This window comes from Cervus canadensis, chromosome 13, assembly GCF_019320065.1.
Source record: "Cervus canadensis isolate Bull #8, Minnesota chromosome 13, ASM1932006v1, whole genome shotgun sequence".
Lineage (NCBI taxonomy): Eukaryota > Metazoa > Chordata > Mammalia > Artiodactyla > Cervidae > Cervus > Cervus canadensis.
The window spans coordinates 59,749,182-59,763,060 of record NC_057398.1 but is presented as its reverse complement, the minus strand read 5'-3'; the positions used below and the strand labels follow the sequence as shown (position 1 = coordinate 59,763,060).

The 13,879-nt window shown below is 40.6% G+C and overlaps 1 protein-coding gene across 2 annotated transcripts in view; it reads left to right on the top strand.

The window, feature by feature from the left end:
* Positions 1-8,690: 8,690 nt before the first annotated feature.
* Positions 8,691-13,879, top strand: part of KCTD3 (potassium channel tetramerization domain containing 3) — a 62,650-nt gene continuing 57,461 nt past the window's right edge. Inside the window, exon 1 of one of the 2 annotated variants that reach the window (XM_043484772.1) lies at positions 8,691-9,078. In XM_043484772.1, coding sequence (XP_043340707.1) covers positions 8,996-9,078 — 83 coding nt within the window. In that variant the 5' untranslated portion in view covers positions 8,691-8,995. The remainder of the gene's footprint in view (positions 9,079-13,879) is intronic. The other variant, XM_043484773.1, reaches the window with a different exon arrangement.

The window sequence follows — 13,879 nt, the reverse complement described above, 5'->3', positions numbered from 1 at the left end:
ATGTGTTTGATGTGTCATTTATTATTTTAATATTTGCCAAAGCTGTATGGTGAACAAAGAACTTTTATTTCATTCAGTACAGTTCAGTCGCTCAGTTGTGTCTTGACTCTTTGTGACCCCATGGACTGCAGACAGACCTCCCTGTCCATCAGCAACTCCTGGAGTTTACTCAAACTCATGTCCATCGAGTCAGTGATGCCATCCAACCATCTCATCCTCTGTCGTCCCCTTCTTCTCCCGCCTTCAATCTACCCCAGCATTAGGGTCTTTTCAAATGAGTCAGTTCTTCTCATCAGGTGGCCAAAGTATTGGAGTTTCAGCTTCAACATCATTCCTTCCAATGAATATTCAGGACTGATTTCCTTTAGGATGGACTGGTTTGATCTCCTTGCTGTGCAAGGGACTCTCAAGAGTCTTCTCCAACACCACAGTTCAAAAGCATCACTTCTTCGGCACTCAGCTTTCTTTGTAGTCCAACTCTCACATCCATACATGACTACTGGAAAAACCATAGCCTTGACAAGATAGGTGTTTGTTGGCCAAGTAATGTCTCTGCTTTTTAATATTCTGTCTAGGTTGGTCATAACTTTTCTTCCAAGGAGCAAGCATCTTTTAATTTCATGGCTGCAGTCACCATCTGCAGTGATTTTGGAGCTCCCCAAAATAAAGTCTGTCACTGTTTCCCTATCTATTTGCCATGAAGTGGTGGGACCAGATGCCATGATCTTAGTTTTCTGAATGTTGAGCTTTAAGCCAACTTTTTCACTCTCCTCTTTCACTTTCATCAAGAGGCTCTTTAGCTCTTCTTTGCTTTCTGCCATAAGGGTGGTGTCATCTGTGTATCTGAGGTTTTTCATATTTCTTCTGGAAATCTTGATTCCAGCTTGTGCTTCATCCAGCCCAGTGTTTCTCATGATATACTCTGCATATAAGTTAAATAAGCAGGGTGACAATATACAGCCTCAAAGTACTCCTTTTCCTATTTGGAAACAGTCTGTTGTTCCATGTCCAGTTCTAACTGTTGCTTCCTCACCTACATACAGATTTCTCTGGAGGCAGGTCAGGTGATCTGGTATTCCCAGCTCTTGAAGAATTTTCCACAGTTTGTTGTGATCCACACAGTCAAGGGCTTTGGCATAGTCAATAAAGCAGAAGTAGTTGTTTTTCTGGAACTCTCTTGCTTTTTTTTGATGATTATTTAATTGGTAGAATTCAATGAATATCACTTGGGTAAACAATGGTCCCCATGAAAAGAATATACTATTAAGATTGAAATCTAGCACTTAACAGAAAAAAAATTGAGAAAATCTTCTTTATATGTTTTCTGCAAAATGGCTCTTTAATAACCTTTAGAAACTTCCAAGAAAGGAGTCTTTAGTGCTTATATTATAATAAATTGTTATAAAATGATATTAAGCCTGAGCAATTTGGTCAACCAGGAAAGAATAACTAGGTTGTGCTGAATGGAGAAAGGTTTGAAGTAATACTCTTCTTTGTACCTAATGGCTCTCACAATAATGGTTATAAACTAGGATGAAATTTTTCCTAAACCAACCTTTCAGATTCTATGGGAATTTTAAATAATCAAATTATATTTAGCATTGATGTATATATTCATTTAAGTAGCCTAATATTTTGGTTATATGTTAACAGAAAACTTATTTGTTTTACTCACTTTTTCTGTTCATCATGTGAACTCATCCTGAGGTTTGAAGAAAGAATATTTCTGATTTTTAAAAAGGAGATCACAATTTCAAGCTACAGTGATATGATTTCTTTCTTTTTTTTTTTTTTTTATGATTTCTTATTTAAACCATGGCATTAGGAAGTGGTTTCTCAAAATTTCATGTATATTGTGTATATTTTTTGGTTCAAATTTTTTCCTACTAAATTAAGCATATGATGATGGCTACTTTTTAAGAAAGCAATCTTCATTTTAATCTTAATTTTAGTTAAAAATCTTATTGAAATGAATTCCACCCCCCCCCTTCAGTTATTCTGTATTCTTTTAAATTAAGAAGTCTACTATTCTTAGATTCTTAGACTTCGAGCAAACCTATCAAGAAAAATGTCGCACCTTTGAAATAATGAAATTTGTAAACATTTCTTCCAAGAAAGTGAGGCAGAACTAAAGCTCTCTTAAATGATATAAAGGAAATAGTATCAGTTATAGAGGAAGTGTTTCTATATTTTGTGCATTTATAGGAACAAACCAGATCACAGGGCATAATGTCACAATTTGAACACTTGAAGAATTCTTCTGATTCCTTCCTTTTTCCCCAAATCTTGCAATAATGGAATGGGATTTGGATTTATAGTTTTCAAAGTACTTTTATATAATAATGTATTAACCTTTAATTAAAATTCAACAGATATTGACTAATGGTTATAAGAAACTTTTAAAAAGTACTCAACTGAATATATTAATCAGTAGTATCGTCAGAGAAACTGTTCCAAAATAGACATATTATTATAGCCAAAGTAGTCCAAGTTTTAGTTCTTTTTACACTTTGAGGAACTGTTGGTGATGAATTTTGTATACATACAAACCTTGTATTTATATCCGGTTGTATTTAAGATTTAAAACTTTACGGGATGTCCCAATCTACTGTATCCTAGTTCAATAGCTAACCCACATTCCTGTAAATCAGAAATTTAAATGTGTTGCACATCTGTGGGAAATGGGAAGAATGATCACAACCATGGGAGTTTCCTCTGGACCAAGTGAAAGAAAATCATTATATTGTTTTCTTTTTACCTAGGATGACAATGTAGGGAGAAAATCCAGTTTAAGAATTTGAAGGTTCCCTGGTGGCTTGGCAGTAAAGAACTCTCCTGCCAATGCAGGAGAAGCGGATTTGGTCCCTGGGTTGGGAAGTTCCCTGGGAGAAGGAAATAGCAACTCACTCCAGTATTCCTGCCTGGGAAATCCCAAGAACAGAGGAGCCTGGCAGGCTACAGTCCATGGGGTCGAAAAGAGTCAAATCTGACTTAGCAACTAAACAACAACAGAAAGAGTGGTTTCAGTTTGGGTGTCCCTCCTAAATTTCTGACCCCAAAATATAGCTGCCTACTCAACATCTCGCTTCAATATCTGATACAATGCTGCCTTAACTGTGGTCTTCTGACTGGAGCCCATCCACAAATCATTTGTTATCTGCAACAGACTAAGTACAAAAATGAGAATGAGTTTAACAACTTTTATAGCAATTTCACTTCACCTCATTCAAGTCCATCAGCAATGTTCTTATTTCATTGCACAAGGTGTAGACCTGTTTGGATGTTGTCAAATTTGCTTGATAAGTTATACTTGGCATGGGGTGAGTTCCAATCACATGCAGTAGGAACAAATATTGATCTGCAATGAATTGGAAATAAAACAAAATTGTTCTTAGCCTAAGACAGTTTGAGAAGTACTGGTCTAGTAGACATTCAAATTCAACATATCCACTAAAAAAAAGGGGGGGGGGTATTTAAAAAGCATTTAATTTATATTTTTACATGTATAAATCTTTAAATGATATAACATTTTAAAACTGTCATTCAGACAACCTTGAATCTACTCTATTTTTTTTTTTTTTTTTTAATACATACATACAGCCTGTTAGCTCAGTTGGTAAAGAATCCGCCTGCTATGCAGGAGACCCCAGTTCAATTCCTGGGGCAGGAAGATCCCCTGGAGAAGGGATAGGATACCCACTCCAGTATTCTTGGGCTTCCCTTGTGGCTCAGCTGGTAAAGAATTTGCCTGCACTGTGGAAGACCCGGGTTTGATCCTTGGGTTGGGAAGATCCCCTGGAGAAGGGAAAGGCTACCCACTCCAGTATTCTGGCCTGGGTCACAAAGAGTCGGATAAGTGAAATTGTTAGTGACTTCTCCTGTGGCTCAGGAGATAAGGAATCTGCCTGCAGTGTAGGAGCTGCAGGAGATGCGGGTTGGATTCCTGGGCCACCCACTCCAATATTCTTGTGTAGAGAATTCCATGGACAGTGGAGCCTGGTGGGCTACAGTCCCTGGGGTCCCAAAGAGTTGGACACAACTGAAGCAACTTAGCATGTAAGCATGAGCGACTAACATTTTCAGTTTTTTTTTTTTCATGCACATACATACAAGTAATACATGATTGAAAACTCATTGTAAACACTTTAAACAATGTGAAAATCCACAGTTAAAAGGTTCTGCCTCTGTTCTTCACTGATGCCTTCCTCGCCTTGATTGTAATGACTGTTCTAGTGATAACATTTCTTCCCACTTTAATATGTGCACTTTTATATAGAAATTAGTAGACAGACAACTTTAGTTTTGCTTTTTTTTTTTTTTAGTTTTTTTTAGTTTTGCTTTTTTAAAATAAATGACATTGTACTCAGTATATTAGTCTGTGACCTGATTTTTTCCCCACCAATTTATTTGGAGAACTTTTCTGGTCATTTCATAATGATTTGCTCCATAATAATCATAATATGCAGCAATTCAAAAAATCATTCCCCTATGGTTGAACAGTCTAATTGATTCTAAATACTGCTACAATAAATGTAGCAGTATCAGGATCACTTCTTGATCTGTACCTTGTGCATTTCTACAATAGTTCTGCAGGATCTATTCCTAGAAGATAAGAGCTGGGTCAAGGGTGTATACATTTCAAATATTGATACTCTCGAGTTGTCTTCCCAAAACTGTACCCTTTAAATTTCAGCAAAGAGTGCATGTATGTGACCATTTCAATACTAGGTATTTACCAAACCTCTTAATTTTTTCCAATCTCGTAACTGAAAATTACATCTTTCTCTGTTGTTTGAGAAAACATTTCAGTGTTTTTGTTAGTTATTATTCCATCACTTGCCTGTTGATATACTTTCCATATTTTTCACATTTTGTCTTCTCAGTTGATTTGTCAAATGATACATGTAATCATGTGCTTTGGATTTTTAATCATTTGTCTGGTAGTACTAATATTTTTTCCCATTCTGCTGCTTATCTTTGTTAATAATGTTCTGATTTGTTCAAGTGAAAGTATTATTAGTGTCAGACTCTTTGCGACCCCGTGGCCTATAACCCACCAAGCTCCTCTATCCATGAGATTTCCCAGACAAGAATACTGGAGTGGGTAACCATTCCCTTCTCCAGAGGATCTTCTTGACCCAGGGATTGAACCTGCATTGACAGACAGATTCTTTACCACTGAACCACCAGGACTGCCTTATTTATTTTTAAGGAGTAAATCATATCCTAACTTTAAGTTTTATGAGTAAGAAATCCCTTCAGACTCACACTGATCTGGACACATCAAAAATCCCTGACCATTTTATTTTATAAAATAGTGGGTCTTTCCTCATCTGATGAAATGTCTTACTGATAGTTAATAATTACTATGCATGAGATGAATATAGTTTCATTTATTTATTTCAGGAAAAATAAGCCTTGTCACAAATAATTTTACACTTTTTTTTTTAAATTTACAAGGCTTTATTCCAATCTATGTTGGCTCTTAAGTTTGTTAAAGAGAAAAATCTGTTAATAAATGCTCTTTTACTTTTTCCAGTGGAAAAATTAAACATCCAGGGATAATTAAATGGTCTTTTTTAACCACCTAATTCTATCCTTCAAATTTGAAAGCAAAGGGTTAGAACAAAGACAGTTAACACTATTAAAAGTGTGAAAGGGCTTCCTGGGTAGCTCAGCTGGTAAAGAATCCTCCTGCAATACAGGAGACCCTGGTTCAGTTCCTGGGTAGGGAAGTTCCCCTAGAGAAGGGATAGGCTATGGACTCCAGCATTGGCTGGAGAATTCCCACAGACAGAGGAGCCTGGTGGGCTGCAGTCCATGGGATCGCAAAGAGTCAGACACGACTGAGCTACTAAGAACAAAGTGAAAAATAATTAGTTTGCTGCTCCCTTATCTTCTCAGTATAAAGTGAAGGACTCAGTATATTCGTTGGAAGAACTGATGCTGAAGCTGAAGTTCTAATACTCTGGCCACTTGATGTGAAAAGCCGCTCATTGGAAAAGATCCTGATGCTGGGAAAGACTGAGGGCAAGAGGAAAACAGGGCAACAGAGGATGAGATGATTGCATGACATCATTGACTCAATGGCTTGAGTTTGAGCAAACTCTGGAGACAGGGAAGGACAGGGAAGCCTGGCATGCTGCAGTCCATGGGGTCCCAAAGAGTTGGACACGACTGAGAGACTGAATAACAATAAAGTGAAGATATGAGATGCTGTGCCCTGGTTTCAAACTGTCTTCAAATTCCTGCTATGCCACATGCCAGCTACATAATTTTGAACAAGTCTTCTGATCATTTTAAGTCCTACTTTTCTATTTTTGAAATAGTAAAACAATATTTGTGATAAAAAATGACAGAAAATATCTAAATCACTTAGCATGTGATAAATCCTTAAATATAGATCAGCTGTCAGTACCATCATTAACTGGGAGTAAATAATATTTATCTTATATCTGTAAGTACTGCTTTCCTCTTTTAAGTCAAATTTGGATAAGGTCATCTTGTGTGTGCTAAGTCGCTTCAGTCATGTCCAACTCTTTGCTACCCTTTGGACAGTTGCCCACCAAGCTCCTCTGTCCATGGGATTCTCCAGGTAAGGATACAGAATGGGTTACCATGCCTTCCCTTCCAGGGGACCTTTCTGACCCAGAGATCAAAACTGAGTCTCCTGTAACTCCTGTATTGCAGGCGGATTTTTTTTTTTTTTTACCATTGAGTCGCTGGGGAAGCCCAGGGTCATCATATCACTGGCATATTTGCCAGCAGAGGACTAAAAACTTATTATAATAATGAAAATTAAAAACAATATCATGTAGGTCTTCACGTTGAATTCCTATGGTGAAACAATACGAAACATGATTCATGCTAAGGATTTAGTACCACAAATAACTTCTGAAACATCGTATACCATCTTTGCTAGCTTGAGGGGAATTGGGTTGTTGACAAAAGAAATTACTCAGTAGATCAAAGAAAGAAATGAAGACATCAACTATACTTCAGTAAAAAGTATATATGTATATATTACAAAAAAAGAACTTAGAAAATCTCCAAAGATTAAAAAAGAAATAGAAAACTGTTCTGCCCACAAGAGGTCAAAGCACAGCTATACTAGTGTTTGAGACAGAGGACTGGACACTAAATGATGGTTTACACAATTCAGATCTACGGGTATAAAGTGAGTGGCCCCAAGATTAAGAAGGAAGTTTGTCTCCTAAGGAGGTCTGGGGAAGGCCGATGCTCCTTGTGTTGATCTTAAAACTTTCCCCCTCTTGCCATAAAATATGAATTTTACTTCACAAGCTATTATAGTGTTACTATTTAAAGATATATCTTAGTAGCCATTAGAGCTTTAGTTTGAAATATGTACTACTTAAAGCAAAAACAAATATATTTACAAAAATTGTATCTGTATGTGTAACATTAGTTGACCGCTTACTATAGTCAGGAGCGTGGGGGCCTACACAGCCTAGGGTTCTACCTTTTTTTGCTTGTCTTTTGTTTCCTCCCCTGCTTAATAAAATCAAACTTCTTGGGAGAGTTGGGATGAGATGGAAGAGGATAAGGTAAGGAGTTTGCTAATGTAAGTGTTATAAACTTTTAAAATCAAATTTTCACCGCATTTCCACAGTAAATAGTACACGTTTAGGCACAACTTCTACCTCTAAGAAAATTTCCTTTCTTCTCCCACATCCACGTGGAGAAGGTGTTACTGAGTCCAAGCTCAGTCTAGCCACCTCAGGATAGGCCAATAAATCCAAGAGACAAGGTGCTGAGGCAAGGAATAAGACTTTATTCAGGAGCTGGCTAGCTAGCTGACAGAAAAGACAGCAGAGTAGCATCTGGAAATAACCATCTCGTTGGGGCCTGGATGCCAGGTTCTTTCATGGCTCAGAGGTTGGGGGAGGTGAGGAAACAAAGTAAAAAGGTTATTTAATTCTTGCAAATGTCTCCTAGAATGGCAAGCCTCAGGCAGGGGGGGATCTGTTAGTTTCATTTCTTTACAGTCAGCTCACAGGTGGTGTGAAACTATCTCCCCTCATGTCAAGAAACAAAGATGCCACAGCTATCTGGGATTCTGGCCCCCCAAACGTGAAAGTCTCCGTCCTACAGGTAAGCAGCCCTACAGATAAGCAGCGGACGAGAGGCGCCATTTCCCACACAAATAACTCAAGAATGTCACAGTCCTTCACAGGTGGGCAGGGTCAGGTTATCCTCCGGGAGAGGGGCGTGGAGGGCTGGGGGTGAGGGGTTCCCTGAGGCAGGCCATTCTGTAAGCCCATAATAACAAAAGAGGCAAAATAAGAGTTAAAGTCACAGAAAAGATCCAGTGTGGGGTCAACATTAACCCTTCCTGGCTACAAAGAGAGACAGTAAAGATGTTTAGGACAGTTTGTCCAGACTTGCCCTCAATCTGAGAAATCTTGAGTCCCAGGGCTGGACAATCTGAAACCTAAAAGGCAGAGGCGATTGTAGCTGGAGGGAGGGAAGAAACAGGATCCCGGGGCGGCGCTGGGCCCGGAGCGCCTTCCTCCCGCCCTCCCGGCGTGCGGGCCACGGGGCTAGGGAGCTCCACCCCGCCGCTCCTCTCCCCTCCTTGAGCTTCGCGGGCCTCGGCGGGCGAAGGGCCCGGCGCCGCCGTATTTTGTCCCGCGCGGCGATCCCTCCTCGCGCGGACGCCGTGGCCGCGGCGGTGGCGACGGGGCTCGCGGCGCGCTGACCGCAGGCGCCCCGGCCCGGCGGCCTGGAGGCCGCGACAGGCGGAGGCCCGGCCGCCCTCCCGCTCTGCGGGCGCCGAGGGGACGAGGCGGACGCCGGGGAGCCCCGCCCGGCCAGCGAGAAGGTGGGGGAGGCTCCGCGCGCCGCCGGCCCCTCCGCCGCCGCCGCCCTGCTGGCCCTGCAGCCGCCGCTGCCGCCGCCGCCTCGGGTTCCCGCCGCGGGCTCGGCGGCCCCGGCCGGGGAGGGAGGGCGGCGGGCGCCGCCGGAGCCGCCGGACATGGCTGGAGGGCACTGCGGCAGCTTTACCGCGGCGGCGGCCGGCAGCGGCGAGATTGTGCAGCTGAACGTGGGGGGGACCAGGTGAGCCAGGGGGAAGGGGCTCGGGGCCGGGATGCGGCGGGCAGGGTCCTCGGGGGCCGGCATCGCAGGCGAGCGGTTTGAGGAGCGCAGGGCCCTCCGGGAGGGTGTGGAGGGGCAGGCGGCCTTGAGAGTCCCTGAGAGCCGGGCCCTTGGCCGCGCTGCCGCCTTCCTAGGACGCCGGCCACGATCCTCCCCTTTTTAGGAGATCTGCCCGGGGAACATTCTGTAACCTTCCTTTACCTAACCTGGCGCGTACTTTTGAGTTCATTTTGTCGAAGCGCGGCCTTGTGGTCTGGCTGTTGCAGGTGAACCTGCCTCCCTTTCTATTTGGTCAACAAGGTAACATCTGTTTGCTCGGGCGAGAACGCCTCATTGAGGGCTGTTTTTAATCGCCAATAATTTTGGTGGAGAGAGCATTGTCGATTTGCGGTGAGCTCTTATTTATTTCCAGAGTTTCTTGGTTCATGGCTCTGAAGGGTCTGTTCTACTTGTAGCTCCGTGTGTCTGGAAGCTGCAGTTTTGAAGAGTTGGTTCTGGGAAGCATTGGTAGTGGCACCGTGTGGCGCCCTCCTAGTAAACAGACCGAAAGCTCTTCTCTCATCTTTCTGGTCTTCCGTTCCCTTACTGTGTGACTTTTAATGAGCTTGTTGGGGGTAAAAAAAATAGTATGCTTTTGGATTTAATATGGTTTATGAGTCACTCCTCTCGGAAATGCGAGTTTGGCAGCTCTGTTTGAAGGAAAGGGTGGTTGCCGTTTTAGGCTAGGTAAGAGATAAGCCATGAAGCGCCTTGGAATTCAGTGTATTTTGCTGTATTGGAGAAGATACAAGGTTTTCAACGCTTGGGAGTTTTTAAGTAGTGTTTTTAAAAATGCAAAACGGCAGCACTGTGAACCGTAGTGATAACAATTGTGTAGTGATTTAATAGTTTTCTAAGTGTGCTGGAGAATTCAACACAGCAAACAGTAATTCCTCACTGTTACTCTGCTCACTCTTTTTTCTCCCTCATCCCAAACTGTTACTTTAAGACTTTACAGCTTTATTGCTGTTACATAGATTTCGGTTTCATGGAGTAGAAGATTGGTGTTTCCTAATGTAAGACACGGATAGTTTACCAAAATGAAAGTTTTGCAGGTTTGGTGACTTCAGGTCAGCTCAGTTGTGTCTGACTCTTTGCAACCCCATGGATTGCAACATGCCAGGCCTCCCTGTCCATCCCCAACTCCTGGAGTTTGAGTAAACTCATGTCCATTGAGTCAGTGATGCCATTCAACCATCTCTTCCTTTGTCGTCCCCTTCTCCCGCCTTCAATCTTTCCCAGCATCAGGGTCTTTTCAAATGAGGCAGTTCTTCGCCTCTGGTGGCCAAAGTATTGGAATTTCAGCTTCAGCATCAGTCCTTCCAATGAATATTCAAGACTGATTTCTTTAGGATGGACTGGTTGGATCTCCTTGCAGTCCAAGGGCCGCTCAAGAGTCTCCTCCAATACCACAGTTCAAAAGCATCAATTCTTCGGCACTCAGCTTTCTTTAAAATAGTCCAACTCTCAAATTCATACATGACTACTGGAAAAACCATAGCTTTGATTAGACGGCCCTTTGTTGGCCAAGTAATGTCTCTGTGTTTTAATATTCTGTCTAGGTTGGTCATAACTTTTCTTCCAAGGAGTAAGCGTCTTTTAATTTCATGGCTACAGTCACCATCTGCAGTGATTTTGGAGCCCCCCAAAATCTGTCTGTCACTGTTTCCACTGTTTCCCCATCTATTTGCCATGAAGTGGTGGGACCAGATGCCATGATCTTAGTTTTCTGAATGTTGAGTTTTAAGGCAACTTTTTCACTCTCTTTCACTTTCATCAAGAGGCTTTTTAGTTCTTCTTCACTTTCTGCCATAAGGGTGGTGTCATCTGCATATCTGAGGTTATTGATATTTCTTCTGGCAATCTTGATTCCAGCTTGTGCTTCTTCCAGCCCAGTGTTTCTCATGATGTACTCTGCGTAGAAGTTAAATAAGCAGGGTGACAGTATACAGCCTTGACGTACTCCTTTTCCTATTTGGAACCAGTCTGTTGTTCCATGTCCAGTTCTAACTGTTTCTTCCTGACGTGCATATAGATTTCTCAAGAGGCAAGTAAGATGGTCTGGTATTCTCATCTCTTAAAGAATTTTCCAGAGTTTGTTGTGATCCACACAGTCAAAGGCTTTGGCATAGTCAATATAGCAGAAGTAGATATTTTTCTGGAACTTACGAATGCAAAAATGAATACCCTGCAAGGGCTGGCCTTCAAAAGAGTAGCACTATAGTCATCCCTAGTTTCTAATTTCTGTTGATTGTTCATATACTTTTTGAATGCTATAGAGGACCTTCTAATTTAATTCTAAAAGTGTTCGTTGTGTTTGAAAGTAAATGGCTTAAAAATGAATTAACTCTTGTTAATGATTGTAGAATTGAGTTTAAAATTTTAAACTGTATAAGAGTTATCTTGGAGCTGAACATTTTACTTTTCATTACGTATGAAATTTGATTTTATCAGATTTAAAATTTTTCTACATGATTTAAAAAATACAAAATAAATATATTATCAGATTGGACAGTTTAGAAGGCAGATGCGAGTTGTTACATAGGAATAAGAAAGTTTAAAAAGCCCAAACTTGAGACTTGCTAGGATAAATCTGTAAAATAAGTGATGACATATAGAAAATAAAACATTCAGTTCCAAGTTCTCTGCAGATATTTTGAGTTACTTTGGACCATAGACACTTGCAGCATTTTAGAACTAGGAGGGATCTAGAAATTATCTTGAGTAAAACACAGGTTAATAGTCACTTGAGGCATTATAAAAGAAAAAAAAAAATCCTCCTGTGATTGTCTTTGAAGTTGAGGAAATGCCCCTAGGAGAACCACCTGTGGCATATAATTAATGTCAGCTGTGAAGTGATAGCCTGAAACTCAGAAGGAGCTTTTCTTTTGAGCAGAGTAGGGAGCATCTCCCCACTCCCCACAAGAGAGGATAGGAAAATGGATCTATTCAAAGGATTTATAGAAATGTCTGATTTTTATGATTTATTTAACACTTTATGGATGGCTCAGAAAGAAGATGAGGTTTCATTTAGAATTGTTAATATTATTACTTACCCAAAAACAAGTCTAATGAGGTGAAAGAAAGACAGCATGGCTCAATTTGTGATTAATTCTGCTTTGAGTATGATTTTAGGCATCATGAGAGAAGTCTGGGACCAGTCAGTGGAAGTCTAGCTCAGCAACCTTGGGCAAATTATTTTTTAGTGCTTAGTTTCCTAAAATATTTAATGACATTTATAATACAGCCTTCTAAACTAATTTGAAGCATTAAGTGGGAAATACAAGTGTTTAGTGGCATTAGCTGTCAATAGTAACTTTACAGAATAATTTTAACTTGATTGCTTCCAAGTAAATTTAGTAGGAAGTTAGTAGCATAGTGTATAAATGTGGATAAGGACCAGATTGCACATGACCTTTTTCTTGGCATACTGTGGATATGAAATGAAACAGAAAAGGCTTTTCATATGTATTTCAGAAAGTTATGCTTGTCATGTGTAATTTAAATGTAGTTTTTATGAAATCATATTTGGAAACAGTTTTAGAGCCATGGGTTTTTTTTCCTCTCCTGTCTTTTAAAGTTTGGGGGGAAAAAATTGGTGGGGATGAGAGTCCAGTCCCTTTGCCTAAAAATTCCAGATTACTAAACTTAGCTGAATTGTTGATTTTAACTTAAATTTATAATATGAGGTTTCCCTGGTGGCTCAGATGGTAAAGACTTCCTGCAGTGCAGGAAACCCAGGTTCAATCCTTGGGTTGGGAAGATCCCCTGGAGAAGGAAATGGCAATCCACTCTAGTATTCTTGCCTGGAAAATCCCAGACTGTAGCCTGATGGGCTACAGTCCATGGGGTCGCAGAGTCAGACAGGACTGAGCGACTAACACTTTCACTTTCATACCCATCTGAATTACTGATTTTAATTTAAATTGCTAATATGACCTTAAGCAGACCTGTGTAATTTTCTAAGTAACAAAATTTGAGTTATTTGGCAGACAATTTGCTGAATAAGCAGTGAACATGAAAGGTCACAAGTTAGAAACGATCCTTATTTGGAAATGAATTTGATGGCTTCCAAAACGCAGTGATTCATTTTTTGCAGTGGATCCTTGGATCTTTCAGTTTACTGTTTACTGGGTTTGCTTCTATTTGACCAAGTCAGTTTCCTCTACTTAGTTGTAATCTACTTTTCATTTTTTCTTAAAGAGCGTGCTAAGAAATATGCTTGGGAAAACTCGCCATATTTTCTTGGGTAAACTGGCTGCTCTCTCAGTCTGCCTAATGGGCATAGGAACTGCTTTAAAACAGTCATGATGCTGGAAAATGAATGTGGAGAAACAATAAAGGTCTGTAAGGCTCTCTTCTGTGCGAGGACACATGATGATGAGGCAACAAGTCAGGAATACGTAGTGCAGTGTGATTAGGCTTAAAATGAAAATATTCAGATATCAGTTGAACCATGTATCAGATTCTTTGCTGTGCTAGTTTATGTCAGTTTATTGTTTTGCTTTTGTCTGTTACAGTAGACTTTGATAAAGCATACTTCCCATCCCCACCGTTGGTGGTAATACATAGGCTTGATCAAATGGAGTTAACCTCAAAACAGTATTTACTGAGTGATTTTTGAATGAATGAATTCAGTCGTTGTGAATAGCCCAAGACTGTAAAGGAAGTGTTAAATGTACTCTGTGCAGTGGAGTTAATATGAGCTCAAAAAGCTACTATA